General features: G+C 41.6%; 1 protein-coding gene across 1 annotated transcript; it reads right to left on the bottom strand.

The window, feature by feature from the left end:
- Window positions 1–880: 880 nt before the first annotated feature.
- On the bottom strand, window positions 881–20,929 carry EXOG (exo/endonuclease G). The gene is made up of 6 exons (XM_042817250.1): window positions 20,740–20,929; window positions 20,448–20,597; window positions 18,034–18,173; window positions 16,623–16,699; window positions 13,657–13,771; window positions 881–2,406 (listed from the first exon to the last, which is right to left on the bottom strand). Exons 1-6 carry the CDS (start codon window positions 20,927–20,929, stop codon window positions 1,945–1,947), a joined length of 1,134 nt encoding a protein of 377 aa, XP_042673184.1. The 3' UTR covers window positions 881–1,944.
- Window positions 20,930–22,403: the final 1,474 nt, after the last annotated feature.

Below are 22,403 nucleotides of genomic sequence, written 5' to 3'. Positions count from 1 at the left end.
CATCAGAGGGTTCATATTGTCACTAAGGATGCAAGCAAGCATGCATACACAAGTTGCACACAGTCACAAGCACCACACTCATGAAGGATCTTGAAGCAATTTCTTGTGGAGATGGCTCACCAAGCACAAAAACTATGGTAAGCAGGCCTTGCAGAAGGTCAGCAGGGCAAAGAAAACCAAGGAGGTACTGCTAGGGAGCAGCTGCTCTCCATAGCTGGGCTCCATCAGGTGAATCACCCTTGGCACTTCTGCTGCTGCTGTAGTGGGAAGATAGGGAGCTCCTTACCGACAACAGGTTTTTGTTATGGATGGACACATATCTGAAGTACAGAGATCTGTTTTCAGCTGCACCTAGGAGTGTTTGGGCATCTGTCCTCTCAGCTGAAAAAAAATGAATGACAAAGAGGAAGCAGGAAGGTTTAACTAAAACCCTAAGTAATGTAACGTGGAAAAGAGAAAGACAATGCAAACAGCAATGACCAAGTTGCTGTTCCACAAAAGGTGACACCAGTTAATACACACTGACCTCTAGGTTGTGCAAAGCAAGAGTTAGCTTGTTCTTTTTGTGGTTGTTTTGTTACACTTGGTAAAATTAACAGCCAAAATTCTGGGCTAAAATTGAAATGAGTAAATATTTTCTAAGGATTTTACCCCATTTTCCCACAATTTATGTGGGTAGCAAGCTTCTATGATGGCCTTAGCTGGGAATGCTTCCCTGGTTTTAAAATGTCTGGATTTTGTGAAAGTGTTCTTTGCAAACACAGAAGTATCATGGAAACCATAATCATGTTATAAAGTGATCTGGTTTTGGATAATGCACTGAGCTGAAACAAAGGAAACAAGACTGTTTTTAGAACATCCACACCAGTGATTCACAACATCCAAATAATGCTCCTGATTCATTCTTTATGAAAACAACCCAATCCACCCAGCACAAGATCGTCCTAAGAAAATGTAAGTTCTCACCTTTAGAATTATGAAAAGTTTCTTCCCAGAAAGATTCTTATAATTAGTAAATATTCTTACATTGTCAATTTTTACACTTTCTTTCCAGACAATCCCACAGGATACTGATTTATGTTTGAAGATGTATCCAAGACAGTGAGTGATCACCACAAACCAAAGGAGAGCAGCATTCACCTCTCAAACAATAAACAACACGCATTTATCCAAACTTTGTGATGAAATTAAAACACCAGGCTCACACTAATTACACTAATACATTAGATATAATCTAAAGGAGCAGCAACCTGTGTAAACTCTGCCTTAATTGCTCTGTGTTTTTTTTAAATTTGGAGGGCTATACGTGAATGGAAGAAGCCCACCGCAAATGACAACAGTTGACAGCTACTGACATGCTGAAGTATCCAAAGAATGCAAGGTCAGGAGAGGTAAGGGACAATCTGTTTTGTCTGCCACAACTATATAAAGATTGCAAGGGATTCAGATTATGCCTTACAAGCCTCTGTCAGAAGAGTTCAATAAAATATTTCTTAATTGATTTAATTTATAAACTTCCAGAAACTACTGTTTCTATAGCATCATACCGAAAGGCAATTGCAGGCTGAATTACATTCAGACACGTTCCAGTTACACTCCCAAGGTGTCCACCATCTATTTTTATTGTATTCCTAGAAGGGATTCCATACAACCCCCAAGTCTGACGTCTGGCTTGGAAAATAGCACAAAGCCTTTTCTGGAGGTCCTGTAATCCATTCATGCCAGAAAGGGGTCATTTTCATTTCCCACATTTAAATACTGCAGCAAACCATGTGCGGGCATCATGTTACACAAGAATGAACATTATTCCAAATCCAACAACAGCCAAATGTTTCTTTGTTGTTTTCCTAATTCAGAAAAGGACAATTTATAAAGACACTTCCTTTCTTTATGCCTTGGCTCCCCTCTCCACGTACAAAAAAAAGCATCTTCCTAACCAAGTACTCAGCCAGCCCTCCCCTCTCTAGCTGCTATTTGTTTTTCCTGCTGTAATTCTTCCTCCTTCTTCTTGTGAAGCTTTAGAAGATACTCATCAGGCTCAATTCCTGCCTCCTTTAACTCTGACATGGCTTTTTCCAAGCGGTGCAATGTCCTGGCACTCTGCACTTTTCGGGTAACGATGTACAATGTAAACTCCTTGAATCCCATCAGTTTACAGGTGTCCACCTCACAGATATCTTTAACATCTTTGGTTTTGTCCACTTGGGGGAAGAAAACCAAACCTGACATTTTTTCCAGATCTTCAATATTGACTTGGAATTCAGTCAGCTGGTGACTGAAGCCTATGGGATCATTTGGCACCACAAAAGCCCCCAGTACCAAAGGCTCCGTGGATGTTCGGGTCCGCCGGGCAAGGATCACCTTGTAGAGGTGGGATGGCACTGCCACATCATCCTTTCCAATTACCTGTCAAAAGAAACGATACAGATCTTATCAGTCAAGGGGAAAACGAAGACACGAGACCAATGCAACCACCTCTAAAAAGGAGTCACAAGGTCTAATTACACATCTAAATCACATGCAACGTTATGAGACCAGAAGATGAGATGGAAAGCACAATTTCATTGTGACTTGTCATACAACTGGTCAGGACTGAGCTAGCTGTTCCGTATCCAAATCCCTTTTTCAAGGAGAAAATCAGCAGAGGGTGGTTCACTGCAGGGCCGTTTGGCCACTGGTGGTAGAAGACATTCCCAGAAGTTTCTCAGCCTGTCTCGTAGTGCTACTGACCTCACACTGTAATATTAAAAACAACAAAAGACAAAAGCAGACAAAAGGCCAAAAGATTATCCAACCATTGTCTAGATGTTCGGAAAGATCAGTATTCGGCAAGGAGATCTGGTAGAAGAATTAGTTCAATTTAATTATTTTGCTCAGCTGCAAATCAGAGCAACTTCAGTTATAGCTGAAACTGAACTGGAACCGAATCTGAAAAACATATTTGGAAACAGGGAGCCAGCCAAGACCCCGGCTCTATAATCCTCTGGTGCAAATCTGTAAGTGTAACTGACACAAAGGGATGGTAGAGGTTCCTGTCATACTGCATCACACTGTTAACACTATGAAGGCTGTTTTTAGTAACAGTGGGTCTATACATTTCACTTGAAATTCCTGGTCTGACATCTCCAAATCATGTACTTTTTAAATGCCCATTTCAAGTTTACTCCAGCTTACCTTCTACCTTCTTTTGTCCCTCTATGATCCTTACACAGGTTGTATTTAACAGCTACATTACCCAAAGAAATATTCTTTTGGGGGCACTTGGATATAAAGTACATTAAGTAAGAAGCAATACTTTGGAAGAGAGAAACAAATGCTTCATATGATGCACCTTTTTCTCTCACAAATTCACTGTGATTTAACATAAGGGCTCATACATGTTGGATTTCCTACTGTCATTCACATTGGGATCCAGAAATTTAACTGAAGCGAAAGCAGATGATGAGGACTTCGAATTCACATGAAAGCTGCATTTACACATTTACAATGCATATACCCCCACTCTGTCTCAATAGTTACACACATATTCATGACAAATGTAATTTTTCCAGCAGTTAAATGAGTCCAGCATGCTCATGCATGCACTGCATTAGGCTTTTTCCCACCCCCCTCTGCAATACTGATGAACTGATTCTGCTAGGCTGATAAAGTACAACAGGCTCACACAGGGGAAGTTTCAGCTTTGCATAATCCATAATCCTTCTGTACAATTATCTTTCTAAACACTGTACTTTTTCTTCTAAAGGCAAGAGAAGAAAAAGATGCAGGCTCTGTACAAGAACTACAAAGGCACTGTGTTTTTAAATGCAATCCCATAATATGGTACTATTTGCAACACTTGCAAAGGCAAATACTGCTTATTCTTTTGACAGCTTTTGTTAGATGCAATTAAAATACTATTTCAGAGAAAGCAGGAATTTATTTCACTGCCAGAATCTATCACATTAATTGGAAGTACTTTGCAAACTATGCTGGTACATCAGTTTAGTCATGCTCTGTCCATTCAGATTCAGTATAACTCAACCCCAGAAGAAACACTTTCCATGTACACTTTGTTTTGAGAGCGTTCAGCACTTCTGCAAAAGGTAATGCATTTTTTCAAACTGAAATTTGCCTGTGGTACTGAAAAGTTTCCTGCAGTCTGCTCCAACTGTTAATTCATCTCAGCTGCGAATTTTAGTGCTTGAAGTGTCTCCTACCTCTGCTGTCAGTTCTGTAAGTGACAGCTCCTGAAATCTTATTGGACTGAAACTGGAGAAAGAGCCTCCAGGAGAAAGGCAAAGCCCTAACAAAGTCTGTTTATTCCATGACTTGTACATGATCATAGTAGTAACTTCATTGGCAAATGCACTCTTAAGATTTCTCTGCTCTGTTACCGAAAACTGAGCATTCCTCCCCCCTTCCCTCTATGAGGCTGTTTAACAGCACTGTTCTAGTTTATACTTTCGTACAGCAATGATCTTGCTTTTCCTAAATAAGGCTCTGCTTAGACATCTAGCAGCCACTGAAACTGGTAAGCAATAAATAAATGCCTTATGCTAAACCTACTTTCCTTTTCAACGATGACAGAAGTCTTGATAGGGAAATGAGAGCTCCTGAGTGTCAAAGCACTTTGCATTTAGCATTCAGTGTGGGTGAAACCAGGGTTACAGCTCCTCAGGATCAACTGCCTAAGTAATCAAAACTGACTGACGTACTGGTAGTTTTAAAATACACTGAAAAGTCAGCATCAACCCACTGCTATACCTGGTGGGTTAAAACTGAATTATAAAAATGAATGGTGCTGGAGTGTAACTTACTTGAGAGAGCGGGTGTTCAAACTAGGAGGATGCATGCCATGTACAGAGGGTGGGAAGAAGGGAGCTAAGCAGCATGAAAAGCCCCAAGGGGTGTGAGGAGGAGGGGATTCATTTTTCCCTATTCACCCAAGAGCAGCAGTGGGTGATGGTGCTGAAGGCAGGGGTTTCTTTTCTCTCCCTGGAGTATGGGAGCTGGCAGAGCCTGTGCTGCACTCCCACCTGCTGCTCACACCCAGGGCAGGGCAGAGGAGAAGGAAGAAGCTGTTAAGCTGCACTGTTCCCTCAAGCTGCTGCAGCTCCCTGGGAGAAAAGAGCACACAGAGGTTAAATCCTGCTCCCCAGGCTTCCCTGGGCCAACCACCTCCTCCTCAGCAGCACTCCTGTGTAGTGTGGCACATTCTTTCCCAGGGCTCCCACGTATTCCCCCCCCCAGTATGAATACAAATATACATCCTAGGTCCTCTTTAGCTGACCCCTTTCCCCTTTTCAAAACTTCATATACACACCAGCATCCTCTGCCTGTTGTATAAAAGACAAGAGGAAGTGAGAACATGCAGATGGAGCCGCAATGAGCATCTCCAATTAGGGGGTATGTGGCATGTGTAAAACAAACAGGTGAGTGTGTTGAGTGAAACTAGAAGAGGGAACAGGGGATTGAGTCTGAGGACTGAGTGGGTGGATAGAAAGGCTGGGGAATGAATAGAGCTGCATGTAGAATACTTAGGTATGAAATGGAAATGCTGAATGCCTGGAGTGGGTGTTAAGGGAAAAAGAGACCCTGTGCTTATGTAATATTATGCAAATATATATATTCTATGGAAAATAATGCACATTTATGCATAGTATATGAAGAAAGGATGAAAAGAAGGAAAGAGAACTAGTTTGAGAAAAAGGCAGTGTTGGCATTTGGAGAAAAGCAGCTCTAAATACAACTCTGCTGTATACAGATATATACAGATCTATTTAGTTGTACTGTACAGGCAAGAGCCATACATGTAATTTATGTACTATGTCAGTTTCATGCAAGTTCTCTTTTAAGAATTTAAATAAAATTTAAATAGTGCACTGCACAAGATTTATCCCAATCTTCTGAATAGCAATAAACTACTCTTGCCATTACTTTGCTAAGTTCTGATACTATAAAAGTGATTAAGATGAACTCCAGTCTGCCAAAGGCTGGAGTCCACAATTTCATCCTTTCCTTACCCAAACGAGTGTAGCTCTGCCCCCAGTTCATTCTGCTGATAGGGAATACCATCAAGAAAGGAAACAGAGGGTGCCTGACAAAGAATAATTGTGTTGGTTGGTTTCTTTTTCCTGAAGTTTAACACATAGGTGAACTGCACACAGATGCACTCCCAATAATCTATGCTGTTAATGATTCCTGTTAAAAAAATAAATGTTGAGCACGTGGCAGTATTTACATCATCATGCTCTGTAATAAATCACAAACTGCTCTTCCTTTGGAGTAGACACAGAAGGTGCAGAGGAGTACAGAGATGCCCCCCATACACAGCCCAACAGTGTGATTCCAGAGAAGTGAAGTTTGCAGCTGAAGCAACAGGTAAGAAAAACAAACTCAACAAATCATTTGCTATTGCCACCTAGAGGATTTTCCTACTGAACTACAATAGTCTGAATCACTTCTTTAACCTGCACCACTCATTTATCTTGATGCATGCCAAACAGAGGCAGAGAGCTTATACCCCTATTGTAACAGAAGAGAAAATAGGTTTAGGTTACCCATGCACAGATGTTGACTTTGATTTGTGCCAGTCTACCCACAGGCAGCACATGATCTTTCAGCAATCAATGCCCACAACAGCTATCTGTTCCAGCTGGAAAAGAGCAAGTTTTTAATAGTATATTTGACTCAAAAACACTTCACGAGGTAATACTGCCTAGAAAAATACAGCTATGGCATACTGAAAAACAATGCTGTGCCACAAGCTTTCACTCTACACTGAGAACAAGCCACAAGGTGAGTTCTCTTTATTCCTGCAAAACTTTCATAGAATCATAGAATGGCCTGGGTTGAAAAGGATCACAATGATCATCAGTTTCAACCCCCTGCTATGTGCAGGGTCACCAACCACCAGCCCAGGCTGCCCAGAGCCACATCCAGCCTGGCCTTGAATGCCTCCAGGGATGGGGCATCCACAACCTGCTTGGACAACCTGTTCCACTCACTGTGTGAAGAACTTCCTCCTAATATCCAACCTAAACCTCCCCTGTCTCAGTTTAAAACCATTCCCCCTTGTCCTATCACCATCCACCCTCATAAACAGCCGTTCCCCCTCCTGTTTATACGCTCCCTTCAAGAACTGGAAGGCCACAATGAGATCTCCCTGGAGCCTTCTCTTCTCCAAGCTAAACAAGCCCAGTTCCCTAAACCCTTCTTAACAGGAGAGGTGCTCCAGCCCTCTGATCATCTCACTTTGCTAAATCTTTTATTTTGCCTCAAGACAAGAAAAAACAAAAAAGCACTCTTAGTTTGAGTTCTCTTTTAAACATATTCCTTCCCCATCATCATTTGGGATACCAAAGTGAGATTTCAGATACTACTTTTCTTTTTTTGTTTTCTATTTGTTTACTGTCCTAACCTCTTGGAGCCACTCTGCTCGTTCCCTTTGGTTTTGCTTTGCTCTTGTTTTCCTTGGTGATCTCGTGCTGGCTGAAGCTCTCCCACTGAATCGGTGTCATCTAACACTGCAACATTATCATAATGTCATATTTGGCACAGCGCTTCTTTCTTTTCTATTACTGACATTCCACAAGTGTATAAAAAATTTGTTATGCTCAATGTTATTCCCAATTAAGTGTGGACAACAGTCACAAGGATGGGCCATTAAAATGCGTGCAATTCCTGACATCTGGAGATGTTTGCACATTGCTAAAACAAGGAACGTGTTGGTTAGAAGTTCTGCAGACTTAAGGAGCTCGCAGGGACCGACAAAGATTAAGACAGAAGCAACAAGATTTCTCAGAACAGAGAGAATTCAGTAAGCTTTGGCAAATTCAGTCTCACGCTTCAGTCTCTCGATGGGGATTCTTCCTAAGACTGGCTTTCTGCATAATTTTGACCAAACCATTTAACTGTTCAGGCCTGTGTTTTTTAAACTGGAAGGACAAATCTGATATTTGCAAAGTGCTAAGGTAACACAATGAAGCATAAAGTCATTTGCCAATGACATAATTTAAGCTTAGGGCACTAAATAATGTCACTTTCACGGGGGCAATCAGACAGGAGGAAGCAGTCCCTAAAAGTGATAGTTTGGGTTTTATGGGAAAGTAACTTCCATTTTACATAAACAGTTTAATAACAGAATACTTATAAGAAGAGCAGAATTGTTGCTCTTATCAGAAATCCTAAAACAAAAGTTACCTCATTTTCCATTCATACTGCACTTGTGACAGGTTTCTTACCACTCTGGGCAGCTATCTTCTTTTAAAAGAAAGGACTCACGAATTTCCAAGTAGTATTTTGCCACCTAGCGACTACAGAACGAAAATCAGCCACGAAGAAAATTAGCCAAAGGGATTTGTCTTTTATCAGTGAGTGCCAGCACTGGGTTGGCAATTATCTGAGATTCCTGTAGAACCTGGTAAACAGAAATCACACTCAATCATGATTTAACTGCCAGCACACACGGAAGAGGAGTTGCATCAGAGCATCCCAACATCAAATGCATTGAAGTGATAGCTCCAAAAATTCCCTCTGCACTCTAAACTCTCTGCATAATGACCAGAGAACAAAGCCACCATACCACAAGGCTGGAAACAAGCAAACACCCACTTCCCCACAGAACACTGCACCTGGCCATTAACAAAATTAAGATTCTGTCACATTCCTTGGAGTAAAATTTCAAGGGCATCTTTCCATCATCCCAAATAAAACTGCAGCTCTCTCTGAATAAAGATTTGCTCTGTTTCAGCTGTAACTTACGGCATGATACTGACCAGACCCATCACATGTTTTGCTGTAGGTGAAGTATCATTGCTGCTGATACCACCTCAGTTTTGACGAACAGGAGCTTTACTAAAAATTGCTATTAAATTCTGTATAGAGACAGATTGACTATCAAGCAATATAAAAAAAAATCCCTTTGCTAACAGTGTAATTCTGCTTAGTTGATTGTTGCTGCGGCATTAACTGCCTTCAGTCTGATTCATTCTGGATTTGTGTTAGGCAGCACTGATTCTGTTGATAAGTGTTTTTTCCTCAATATGTGATGAAACTTCATCAGATAGCATTGAGAAGAATTGAGAGGTATGAAAGCAGTCCCAGTAATACGGAAAACACACATTAAAAAAAAAAAAAAAAAAAGACATTAACAAACTGCTACAGAAATTCACAGCCAAGTTCCCCAAATGCATTTCAGGAAAACTTGTTATGGCTGCTCTGACTGCCACTGCCAAATCACTCAGCAATCTCAAAAAGGAAGGAAAAAGAGACAAGAGATTGGAAGGAAAAGAAAAGCTGTGCCTAATAACAACATTGAAAGACATCTCCACTTTTTTCCTTTTTTAAACAGAGTGTGTATATAGGCATTCCAATGCCATATTTACATGATGACAGACTACTGCTCCCACGCACTCCATTTAGGTTATACTTAACACGAATTAATACCCAACCCACTGTAGCCCCTATCACCATGCTCTTCCTATAACCAAAGAACCTTCAGGAGGGGTACAGTGCTAAATAAAAGCAAGCCCGTAAATATATCCTGCACCTTTGGTGTCTCTGCTCCTCCCATCTTAACCCAGTGTCTATTATTTTCACTTGTACATCATGTCTAAATTTAGGGCTGACAGAGCTCTAGTCACTGACACCAGCTGATCTAAGATCTAGGCCTTTAAGTTTTATGGGATGTTTGTACCAGGCCTACATACACAGGGGGTCTGTGCAGCCCTGAGTCCATTTGGATCAGCCAACAGATACAACAGTCCCCAGGCTTATTTCCAGCTTTAACAAAAATTGCTTCTCTCATGCTGTGTCAGCTAGGAGAGAATCTCTGCTACTTCCTCACTAGGGAAAACCATCAAGTACCACCTTCTACTTGAGAGCAGCACTGTGTTTCCCAGGGACTTACTTGCTACAGCAGTAGGTGACAAGTACGTGTGCCTTCTGGTACAGCTGCTGTGCAACCCCTGCCCAGCCTAGGAAAGCAATTATTCCATTTTGAAAATTAACACGAGCTCAGGATATCACTAAGTAGGAGAAAATGTCTTCTTCAAACAATAAACACATGAACAGTACTTTCCCTCGTCAAGCATCGCAAAACCTTTCTTACTGTTTACTATGATGGCACAGGGGGAGAAGAGGGTAAGGAGTTGAGCATGACCCAGTAGAATTACTGCAAAAATCTGTATTTCAAACTCCAAATCTGCTGACAGAGAAAAATCACTGAACTGACAGTCACTGGGGAAGAATAATGTATAAAATGAGAAGCTGTCGTTTTGATTTTGATCCGGACAAAGATAAAAAAAAACCTGCATCTGCCTCTCGAATGACACAGAACAGATTTTTCCTGTTGGCATTCTATTTTACATATATTCTCAAAAATGTATTTTTCAGATACCAAGCACGGTCATCAATCTACTCTATGCAATAAAAGCCACTGCTGGAGACAGATGAAATGACAGATGAAATGACAGAACATATCTGAGGATACAGCAAGTTCAGCCAATAGATAGAACAACGCTGGCATCTAAGGAGTTCAAGGTTAATTCCCTTTCTGGAATTAAAACAGCAAATGGTACCAGAGTCCAAGCAGGAACTGGGAACAGTGCCATGGCCGATGCTCTGTTTTTCCTCTATAGTGATCTAAAAATAACTTTTTTGGATGTCTGATGAGAAAAACACCAGCCTGTAAAGCCACGGATACATATTTCCTCACTTCTTTAGCCAAAAACAAGGAAACTGCAATTGAACAGAGGATCTGAAACAAATCAATGCAAACATTCACTGTAGTTTTCTTTTTTCCACAGGTCTGGTCCTGAAGGAGGAGAAAAACATCAGAAAGGAGCTCAGCCTTAAGTTACATCAACAGATTATACGTTGTGAATTTCAGCACTTTCACGTACACCACAGCACTTTCCTTAAACAGCACATACAAAGAAGAAGGACACCTTCACGTCAGCTTCATAAGCTGAAAGAATGAGGACTAAAAGCCTTCCTTTTCTAAGTCCTTTGTTCAAATCCAATACAGTTCACTCCTGAATGATGTTTAAGAGCTGTGTTCCCTTCCTGTTCTGCTGAAACACTCAAGGATTCTTGGTTTGGGGCAGACTACCAAAATCAATGACAATTACACCTGAGATATGTTTGAAAAGAACTTCTCTCCAGTGCTCTGACAGGTTACGCTCGCTCTTCTTAGAGTGTATGATGATACAGAGAGGAAAAAAACCCACCAAAACATACCTTTCTACTCTGAACTCTTCCTAAAAGAGAACTCCTCTGGCAAACAAAGGAAGTTATGCCATGAAGAGATTTCAAAGTAACAAAACAATTCTCAGTCTATTTATTTATGCTTAGGAGTGTACTCCAAGAGGGTCCAACCCAAATAATGGAGCCTTTAATACAACAGCCCACACACACACATAACACCCCCCCAAAAAAAAATCTAACATTTTACTATTCCACCTGTGGACAGCACTGTCTGTTCTTAAATACAGCTCAAACACAAGTCATTCTAAAGAATGAATTTCATCCTAGGGAGATGACTGAAGGATTTATGAACGTGGCCAAATGGCGGAATGAAAACACAAATCTGATCATTCCACCGATTTCAATTCCACGCTGAACTTCACTTTGTAGTTTATATTAAAACCAAAACTGATAAAACATTCATAAAAGATCAGAGTTGTCATCAAACCCAGAGATGATGAAGACAAGAACAGAACGGTACGATAATCAAAGCAGCAAGGACATTTTGTGCCTCTGGAATCACAGTATCAGGTTACTTTGAATAAAGGCAGTAAGATGCAGTGCTTGCCCTTATTTCTACCTGCAGAACACTAACATTTACATTTCAAAACCAAAATGTGGAGCCACGATCATTTTTCAGAGAATGTAACCTCAGTAAACACTTTCTACAGAGAAAAATTAGAGGAAGATGACTGAGATTAAATCGAATCAGTACATAGGTGCAGGTGATAAATGATTCAACTGCTTCCTGGAAAATCATTTTCAGCTATAACATTTCCAAGTCAGCTCAGGATTTTCAGCTCAGTGTAACACTAATATGCATTTTTAAGGATAAAAATAAATGCAATACCCTGACAACTTCAAGGGAGACAATTCCAGCAAGCCCTGCATAACTCTGGGGAATTCTTAGGGTACCATTCCATGCAACACCTAACCAAATGCTCAGCTCAATGTTGCTGAAAGAGAACATCTCCCTCGTGTGCTTCTGCCACGTTCTGTTACCAGCATGCACTCAGCTCCTTTGTGCACTGATGCATCTTTCAACAGCAGTAGAAAAAAAAAGGCCAAAACCCAAAGAAAAAAATTGGATAAGGATGGTTCTCTGTTGCACTAGTTAATCAAGCACCTTCTGGAAGGATCTGACAACCAACGTGTGCAGACAAGGTCAAGGACTGCTAAGTATCATAGGCAGTAGCAAAATCAACATTCTCTCCTTCAGGTGGCAAGGAACCAAAGCCAGACTGAAATCAGCTTTGCCACTAACTTACAACATGACCCCTAACTACTACTTACTATCCACCTGATAGTGAGCACAGTTGTCATTTTCCTCACATGGCTGCAGCAAGAGCTGGAGTTTGGAACTGCCACCAGGTATGAAAAAGATGCATTATCACCACTGTACTTTTATGTGCATAACATACGACTGCTTGGGAAAGAAACAAGCAAGCCAGCCAGCCAAAAAATAAATAAATAGACAACCACTGCAACAAAACAAAAACCAAAGTTGTGATTTCATCACAGTCAAGGTTATAGACGTGTGGGTGATATATGGGATAGATTAAATTAAAAAAAAAAAAAAAAAAGAAAAACATAAAAATGAGCATTAAAAATTAGATTCTTGCCCAACTGTGTTCCAAGCTCAGTCAAACAGAAATCAGCTGTACACTTATACTGGAGAAACAATGCCTAAATCTTAGAGCTTAACAAGCCACTATTAAAATATCAACATCTCTCCCTTTTGCAACTCTCACTTGCCTTTGAAACAGGGTTGTTATTTTTTGCTTTTTTTGTTTTTTGTTATAGAAGCAAGCTACTCCTTAGGGAATGGGCTGGACAGATGTATCACTTGCAAGCTGAAGCTGAGGTTAATCTGAATACTTATTTTCAAGGCAAAGTGTTTCTTCAAGAGGTGCAAAATACTGTATTTATTATTTGCATTATGCTAGCTAGCATCTAACAACTGAAAACAACAATATGTCATTACATAGGGGCAGAAGAGTGTAGTAAGGTCCTTTTAAAACCTTACTATGCTCAGATCCCTCAGATGTGTGAACACATGCTTATAAGGATTAAATCAAGACAAGTAACAATAAATTCACCTCTCAACATGATAGCTTCTCCTATTTGTCTGTCAGCGATGGTTTCTAGAGTCTGTGCATGATGAAATGCAGATCTTCAGAGTATTCAAAGCAAGTAATAAAAATGGGAAGGTACTAATATTCAGGATCAGCAGTTACACCGTATTCACCTAATGCCTCCCAAATGAATGAGGTCTTGTAATTGATGCTGATATTCCTAGATGGGTCTTTGCAGCTGAGATTTAAAGTGATGCATATGGGGTATCAGCAAGCAGCTGTTTCTGAAACTGTTTTTTGTGGGTCACATGTGTTTTGTAATCACTGTCAACCCAGCAGCATATGTACCTACCTGGTATGTAACACGCTTCTTCCCATCGTCATTAGTTTGAGGCAAGGTCAGAGGTCCAGAAACCACCCAAACATCCTCAAATCTTTCCGTCAATTCCCGACAATACATTTCCATTCTGAAACACATTTGTTAAATCGTGAGATTCTTAGTTCAAATGGTTCTACCACATTACTGGATTGGTGCGATCCCCTTAAGGAATCAATGCCCTGCCACAGACAGTTCTTTCTGTAGACTCATAGAATGGCCTGGGTTGAAAAGGACCACGATGCTCATCCAACCCCCTGCTGTGTGCAGGGTCACCAACCAGCAGACCAGGCTGCCCAGAGCCACATCCAGCCTGGCCTTCAATGCCTGCAGGGACGGGGCATCCACAGCCTCCTTGGGCAACCTGTGCCAGTGCCTCACCACCCTCTGTGTGAAAAACTTCCTCCTAATATCTAACTTAAACCTCCCCTGTCTCAGTTTAAAACCATTCCCCCTTGTCCTATCACCATCTACCCTTGTGAACAGCTGTTCCTCCTCCTATTTATACTCTCCCTTCAAGTACTGAACAGCCACAATGAGGTCTCCCTGGAGCCTTCTCTTCTCCAAGCTAAACAAGCTCAGTTCAACCTTTCATCATAGGAGAGATGCCCCAGCCCTCTGATCATCTTAGAGGCCCTCCTCTGGACCCACTCCAAAGCACTTATGAAAATTCCCACCTGATATTTTTTGCTAAGTCTACTTAATGCTTTTTGCATAAAACTGATTAAAAATTAGTTTTTCCTGAAACAGTAACATCGTTATTGTTTTCTAAACTAGCTAATTTGTATTATAATTTATCCTCCAAATAAAAAGGTGCTTCTAGATCCCACTGTATTTTATAAAATGGGAGATTATAGCCTCACTTTGATCTAACATCCTAAACACCACAGAAGTCACGTTAAGAGAGTTTCATCTCCTTCTCCCTCCTGTTCTTCATACCTATCACTTGGGCCACCTTCAGCACTCCTCATCTCTTCATAACTCTGAGTAAAACCAGATAGTGAGTTAACTGAATTCACACAAAGCAGAATGAGCAGGAATGACACCCTCCTTCCTCGGTGATAGGGAACTGCCATATGATGAGCCAAAGCACTGACCACAAGCTACATCTTTCTGCTGTTATCAGCTTTGCTTCCAAGCACCCAGCTCTCCTGGCTGCCTGACCACGTGGCAATACAAACACCACCTGGCACAAGGGAAGAAGGAATAAATGCAACAAGGGAACAGACTGTGTTAGCAGCAGCAGGGACAGAGATCAGACAACAGTGATCACGAAAATGCACTCAAGACAGGAAATGACATTGAAACACTACAATAGAAAGAAATCTGCTACTGGTAAGAAAAGAATGAGGAGTAAATACTAAGGTGCAGTTAGACCACATCATCAAACAGCTCACTTATCTGATAGCTTCCTCAAAGTCCTGCTCTCTCTCTTTCTTACTGCTTCCCTTGCATGCCCCACCTAAACAGTCCTAACACATCTTCCGTATTTGCTGTGGCATTCATCACACCAGTTGATCCAATCTTCTAAGCTTGTAGAAAGGTAACCAACCAAAAGTGATTCAGCTTAACTGGGTTAGTAAATAGAGTCAACTCACCGTAGACTCAGAGAAGAATCACAGCTGGAATGGGGAAAAGCAGCAAAAACACATGGCTGGAGGGCACACACCACTTCAAAAAGCAACAGACTGATTAACTAAGCTGTCTGCACCTCAGAAGACAATTCAAGAAGCAAGGAATTAAAAATAGAGAAAGGAAGAGAGTACTAAAGCCAGGAAGGATGCAGCACGTGACACACAGTATTCTTAAAACCATACAGCATTAAAAAAAGCAACTGGCAAAACAAACAGCACAAATACCTGCTTTGTGGATTTAAACCATGGGGATGAGGCACCGGTGTTGGCAGAAGGTGCTAGAAGCAGATTAAATTGTGGGGATGACAGTGCCAGGGGAGAGTCTGAAATGCTTCCCATTATTTCCTGATCAGGCACCGATTTTGCTCACGAGAAACAGAGTGACTCCAGCCCTAGATTGGTTCAAGCACCCAGCTTTGGTATAAGGAAACGTTATGCTCAAATATTTGGGGTGTTAAAATAATACAAAAACATCTCTGAAAATGCTATTGCATTTTATTTGTCCATAAAAGAGTATAACCCTACTGAATGCCTCATATGATTTTATATGCATTCTTGTAGAATCAGAATGCAGCGTGTTGTTAACGGTGATGCATTTTTAATAGACTTTTAGTACAATGCTGTACATAATTTTGCTAACCTTCCCTTGAGCAAACCTTGTAAAATTCATCATTTTTCCCTCCTGTTTCCAAGTCTTCACTATTATCTAAGTCCTACACGAGAAGCACAGAATGACTTCTAGTTCTATTAGAGTGCGAATGTCTCTGCACTGGGGAAGAAAAGAAAAAAATCTTACACAAAGAAAGATGCATCTTCCACTCACTGCATTCCAAAGTTGATTCAGCCAGAGTTCATGAGACACAGAGAACTTTGCCTGACCACCACTTGGAAGCCAGCATTCCAACAAACACCTGAGCTGTGACCTCAAGCAGTCACAGCTCAGGAGGGTGCACTCAGTTCTTCTATTCAAAGTCAACAAATGTCCTTGTAGTCTGATACTGGAAGTGCTTCTTTTGAGGGGGGCATGGGAGGGGAGAGAGATTAAAACTAAATCTAAGCATCTAAACCCCTTCCTCACTTTCACTGAGCTTTCCTTAAGGAAAGCTTAAGTTACCAGGCTTAACTTGCCTGATAACTTCACCCACATCAGACAGAATAAATTTTATTCCGAATGCACAGAGATGGTTGTCATGATCCCTCCAGATAGCCCATAAAATGTTTTAGAATACTCTGATATGAGGAAGCTTTATAAACACAACATTTTGGCCTGATGCTTTTCCCTTATTTCTCTTATAAGCAACTTCTCACCTGTTCCAAAATCCAGCATTATTTTCATAGTTCTGAGGCACAATGTTAGAGAGATAAAATGTTTCAGCCATGGCTCTCTGCGTAAAGAAAGAAAACAGTATCATTTCATTCAAACATCTGAGCTACAAATACATCTCAGAAGCTTCTGGATCACAAACCATTTCTATGCAGTTCATTCTTAACATCAACATAAAAAAACCTAAGTCAAAATAACTCGAAAAACAGATTTGGACTAAGAGGTGCATAACCTAAGAGCAAAAAAAGAGCGCTCAACTACACACACATGAGAAAATATGGGAGAAAACAATGCACAACCTTAACCCAGAATCTTCATAGGTTCTGTGCTTGTCAATGCTTTTCAGATATTCTTCATCAAAGCAAAGGGGCCGACAGAACAGGCAAACACTATCTGCATTGACTGAGCTGTGGAATTAAGGTTTTATAACCCTGCTTGTATTGGGAAGACTGTATTATGTCAGTGCACTTCAAACCAGGAGAAGGATCATTCTGTGCAGTCAGCTCACCTGCTAGAACTCCCCAGGTATCACAAACAACCACACAAGGACACTTCCAGGAGGAATAAAATGAGTGGTTCTTTCATTCACCCCGTGCCACTGTGCTGCTGCTGTGCCCCAGAGTGCAGAGCAGAAATACAAATTCAAACTGCTACTTAATTGACAAATTGCCTGCATTAGGCACATTTCACAAGAGGATCCAATAAATCCAAGCTGCTTTGTTTGGCAGCCAAGGCATTAGGGCATGCCTTTCTTACATCTCAAACAAACGGCAGGTGAAGACATTTTATAGACTGAAAGAACTATGGCAAAAGAAGGTTCTAATTTACCTTGTGCACACTGCCAGAAAGGAAAAAGCTTTGTAAATCATCCAGTCAATCCTCTTGCCAATGTGGGATAGTACTTAACAGTACATTTGCTTTGCCCAATCTAGTCTTAAATGCTTCAAAACCTGCTGGCCAGAATGAAGTCATCTTTCCTCGTCTCCCTTTAACCTGAGTTTCAGAGGATACCTCTGTGGTTTGGCTGGTGAACATTCTCACATTTGTTACACTGACAAAGTGACATACAAGAGGATGAGGAGAGTTGTTCAACACAGTACTAAACATTTATCATCTCTGCCAGACACGCTAACCTAGGTCTGATTCAATGCAGAGAGGTACATCAACACAGGACAATCAGGGCACTCAATTTAGACCCCCAAAGTACAACAAGAGCATCCTACAGCACTCAGGTTATGAAGAGTCCAAGTTGAGACCTGTGTTTCAACAGAGACCATATTCCAACTCACAACAAACAGCAAACAGAACACGATCCATCACTTCTAAGGGTCATTTGACCCTTTCTGAGAGAAAAAAACCAAACATGGTTTAAAAAAAATAATACAAAATTCCTACTGTTGAAAATTTGTTATCTCCTGCTGGTGCCATGTGTCCTCGTGACCATCCGCTCCCAAGGTAGTCTTCATTGACAGCACTGAACATCAGAGGGATGTTAGGATCTGGTCTGAATTTACAGTGCCTTCGGTCTGCATTGCCTAAGGAAGAACACACTCAATTGTTATCATTAGGTTAACAACAAACATCTCCCCACACCACCCACATTTAAGGACTCAACCCAGTTTGAACTGATTCTAAATGAAGTATTTTTCTCCTCAAACACTGAAGAGAAGGATTCTCCTCACGGACCTCTGCTCCAGTTCTACATTCTCTTCCCTTTTTTCCCTGCTACAGACTCACTAACATGCTTTCTGTTTTACAGAGATAAACAAAAGCAAAATACTTTAGCCTTATCATAAAGGTAGATGAACATTAAAGGTGAGACCATTAAAGATACAAACCAACATAGAAACTCTCTTTAGGAGCACAAAGATACACAGACCCTCACCAGTTTCATTTCAATGTCTGAGCAAACTACAAGCATTTCTTCTTCTTCCAAGTCTAGCCAGGAAGGAAAATGGCTGTGTTTCAAGAAAGTTACAGTTGAAGAAATTAACAATGTTCTTTTGAGTAGGTTATTTCTTCTTCACATACACAGAAGAGCTCTCCTGTTCCTCTCCAGGATTCCTGTGATGCCTCTCCAGATAGTTGGATAAAATGCACAAAAATGACTATGCCCGAGTCTTTTGAAGCCATCTATCTTTTGAGATAGAAGGAAGCTCCCACTTCTCTTTTTTTTTTTTCCTTCTCTTTTTTTCCATCATATAATCTAAAAGCAGAATGTTTTTGTGGCAAATACAAAATTGAGTTATGCCCTAAATCTCAGATTCAATAGTTATCAAATATAAATCTCGAGATGAATGCCTTATGATGTTTAACTTCAATTTGCTGTTTGCTGCATCTGATCACTTGGAAAGCATTTTAACAATTCAACTGTTAAGTCCTGCTTGAAAGTAAGCCTGGAATTACTGCTTTATTCTCAGAAAGAAGTGGAATCGATGCTACTTAGGGGTTGGCCATAAATATTTTCAGGCTCACCATTTTAATTTTGAAAGGTAATTTGAAGACAATGATTAAGATATATTTAGAGAGCTACTGCTTTCATAAAACATTTTACAATTACACAGTTATCTCCATTATTAATATTTGCTGCATAAAGACTGAACTAATGCTATAAACTTAATTTATAATGACTGCATGCTATTCATATTTCATTCAGCTCTGACAGCAAAAATCACTGAGTCTTGCATAAAGAACAAGGGAGAGTGTATTAGATAATGCACATAAGAAAACATAGCAGAACTGCAGGGAAGTAGGTAATGACTGCAGGGAGCAGGTATGCATTATCTGGCTTTGAACAATTGTAACTGTTGGTGCCCTCTGCTCCATTTTCATCTCAAACACACATTCATCTCTTCTTTCCATTCTGAGAAAACCTCTTCAAGATCTATAGGCAAAACTGTCTAGCTATTAGAGGCATTGACTCATGTGGGGCAGTACCTCAGTTGACACAGACTGGCCCACTGAACTAACTACATGAGCTAAGGAAGAGAGCAATTCTGTGGAGTTAAGCAACAAGGCTGAACTTTGCAGGTCTGAATCATATGAGAAAAGTTTAATTTTCAGCTTTATTTTCTTTGCATTCATTTTGAACAGATGGAAGCTTCATTCCAGCAACATGTCTTAAAGTGTTTATGCTGATACATACAGCTATGTTGATCTGGTGCTTTCTGACTTTCACAGAAATTCTCACTGAAAGCTGGAGTTCCTAGAATCATAAAATCATTCAGGTGGAAAGAGACCACCGAGATCATCTCATCTATCTATCTACTCATTCTCACCATGCTCACTGGTCCATGCTCCTCAGTACCACATCTCTTTGGTTTTGGAACACCTCCAGGGACAGTGATTCCACCACCACCCTGGGCAGCCTGTGCCACTGCAGCACTACTCTTCCTGGGAAGAAACATTTCATGATCTCCAGCCTGCACATCCCCTGGCATAACTTGAAGCCATCACCTGAGACTGACTGCCATCTCTTCTTCATTACTCCCTTTCACATGCAACCCTTGGGCTGAATGTGTCTTGCAGGCCTCGGGACACTGATGTGCAATACCAGACTAATGCAAACAAGCAAACAAAGTGCTATATCTCTTTTAATTTCACTATATACATCAACCTTAACACTGTAAAGGAGCTGACACCCATCCAGAGGCCCACTGCCCCTCGTAGGACCCTGAGTGGACGTAAAAATCCGTGTCTAGAGATCACTACAGGTTTTTTTTCTCCCAGCATGTTCCTGGGTCCATCTTTCATAGAGTGCAAATCTCATTCCAGCCTCTGTAAGTGAAAGGAAATAAAGACCCACGTACCCAGCATCTTCTGTTTTGAAATATGTTCAATCACCCATCTAGGCACCCGCTTTGCCTGGTCATAAGACAGCGCATGATTTGTGTAACATCTGGTCTCTGTTCCAGCTTCAGGGAATCCGTATTTTTCCAGCAGAGACTCTTCTACTGGTTCTAAGGAGAAAAATAAACAGAAACTTAAACCCAATCCACCCCACCGGGCCCACGTCCCTCCGTGCCACATCCCTACGGCTCTGCAACGCCGATAGGGGAGGCGAGCCCCACCAGCCGAGGATCGCCGCTCCACACCTCTTACCCTCGGGGCTCGGCTCCGCTTGGCTCTGGCTCCGCAGGAGCCGCCACGCTGCCCAGCACGAAGCGGCGGCGCCCGCCGCAGCCCCGCAGATGAAGCCGCCCAGGAAGCGGCGGTGGCGGGGCACGGCCGCCATGTCGGAGGGACGGAGGGAGGCGGTGCTGCGCTGTAGCGCCCTCTGTCTGCCCGCCATGGCAGCGTCAGCTCAGCTCCGCTCTGCCACAGCAGTGCGCTGCTAACGAGGGGAAGGAGCTCCTCGAGAGCTGTAAACAACGCGAAAGAATAACGCAGCAGGAAATTAGATTAGTGCTAGGTTTTCCTCTTCTATGAGCACCCTATCCCTCCCCACCAAAAACCTGACCAGTTTAGCGATGGAAGCCGCTGATATATGATGGCTCGGACCTCCCACCATCAGTTGCCTGAAGGATCATAGAATGGTTTGGTTGGAAGGGATCTTGAAAGCCACCCAGTTCCAACCCCTGTTGCCTGCCACCAGCTCAGGCTGCCTGGCTCCAAGTACCTCCAGTGTCTGGGCAGGGCAGCAGCGCCTCACTGCCCCGAGCAAAGCATTTCCCCCTCTTTCTGTTTAATGCCATTCCCCCTTGTTCTGTCCCAATCAGACTGTGAAAAGTTACTTCCCCTCCTGCTCATCAACTCCCTTCAAGTACTGGAAGGCCGCAATGTCTTTGTCTTCTCCATGTTGAACAAGCCCAGCTTCCCCAAACTTCCTTCATAGCAGAGGTGTTCCAGCCACTGAGCATCCTTGTGGCCTCCTCTGAACCCATAAAACAGCTCCATGTCTTTCTTGGGCTGGGGGAAGGCCAGCTGGGCTTCAATTGGAATTACTTCTTGCAATATTTTTCGAAATCTAGACACCTCTGTCTAACTGAAACTTCTTGGATACCTAGAGGTGGTGAGTGGAAGCTCTGCTCCAGTCCCAGCTCCCTTAGCTGAGCAGAAGGCACTAGAATTCAAAGTCCTGGCATTGAGCTTAACTCCCATCACTGCCAGCTGTAGTTGAACGGGCTTGCTATCAGTACAGCTTAGCATGCAGACAATACAGTTTGAACTGCTCTTCCCTGGGTATGGCAAGCACTGTTATAGTGCTACAAGAGGCAGCAGCTATCCAAGCTAATTCCTTCTGCCCGTCAGAGCGGTTTGCAAACCACGAGGAGAGGCTGAGACCTCTACAGTGATTTAGCAGCAGACACCACTGAAACATCGAGAAGTCCTTCTATAAGAAGGAAATACTTCAGCTTGACGTCAATGCTATTACCAAACAGCAATGATTCTTTAACGTCGCAGTGACAACAGAAGCAATTGTTTGTAATTTATTGTTTATTTTCATATACAAAAAGATAAACTTGAAATAGTTCTTTCTAGTTTTTTTTTTTTTTCCTTTTTTTTTTTTTTTTTTTTTTTTTTTTTTTTTTTTCCTCCTATCTGTTGGGGTGTAGCTGCTTCACACAGGGCAAATACTACATTCATACTGGTTTATTCGGACGCCCAGTGCAAAGCTGAAGCAGCGAAACTCCAACTTGGCAGATCTAATTTCAAACTTGAGACTCATTTCTAAAATACCACAGTAAAAAGGAACAAAGATCCACTGCAAATTCATGAACTATGATACAATGTTCTTTCCGAAATGTCTTCACTTCATAACTGCA

Source organism: Centrocercus urophasianus, unplaced genomic scaffold, assembly GCF_019232065.1.
Source record: "Centrocercus urophasianus isolate 14NV4802_14NV808 unplaced genomic scaffold, USGS_Curo_1.0 seq_16, whole genome shotgun sequence".
Taxonomy (NCBI): domain Eukaryota; kingdom Metazoa; phylum Chordata; class Aves; order Galliformes; family Phasianidae; genus Centrocercus; species Centrocercus urophasianus.
This window is presented reverse-complemented; position numbering and strand designations above follow the sequence as displayed.

Coding starts and splice junctions, on each gene's coding strand:
- EXOG (XM_042817250.1), bottom strand. CDS start 20,929: ATGGCGGGCAGACAGAGGGCGCTACAGCGCAGCACCGCCTCCCTCCGT. Junction 16,700..18,033: donor GAGATAACAAATTTTCAACA/GTAGGAATTTTG, acceptor TTCTTTACGCAG/AGAGCCATGGCTGAAACATT. Junction 2,407..13,656: donor AGAAGCGTGTTACATACCAG/GTAGGTACATAT, acceptor TTCTTTTGACAG/GTAATTGGAAAGGATGATGT.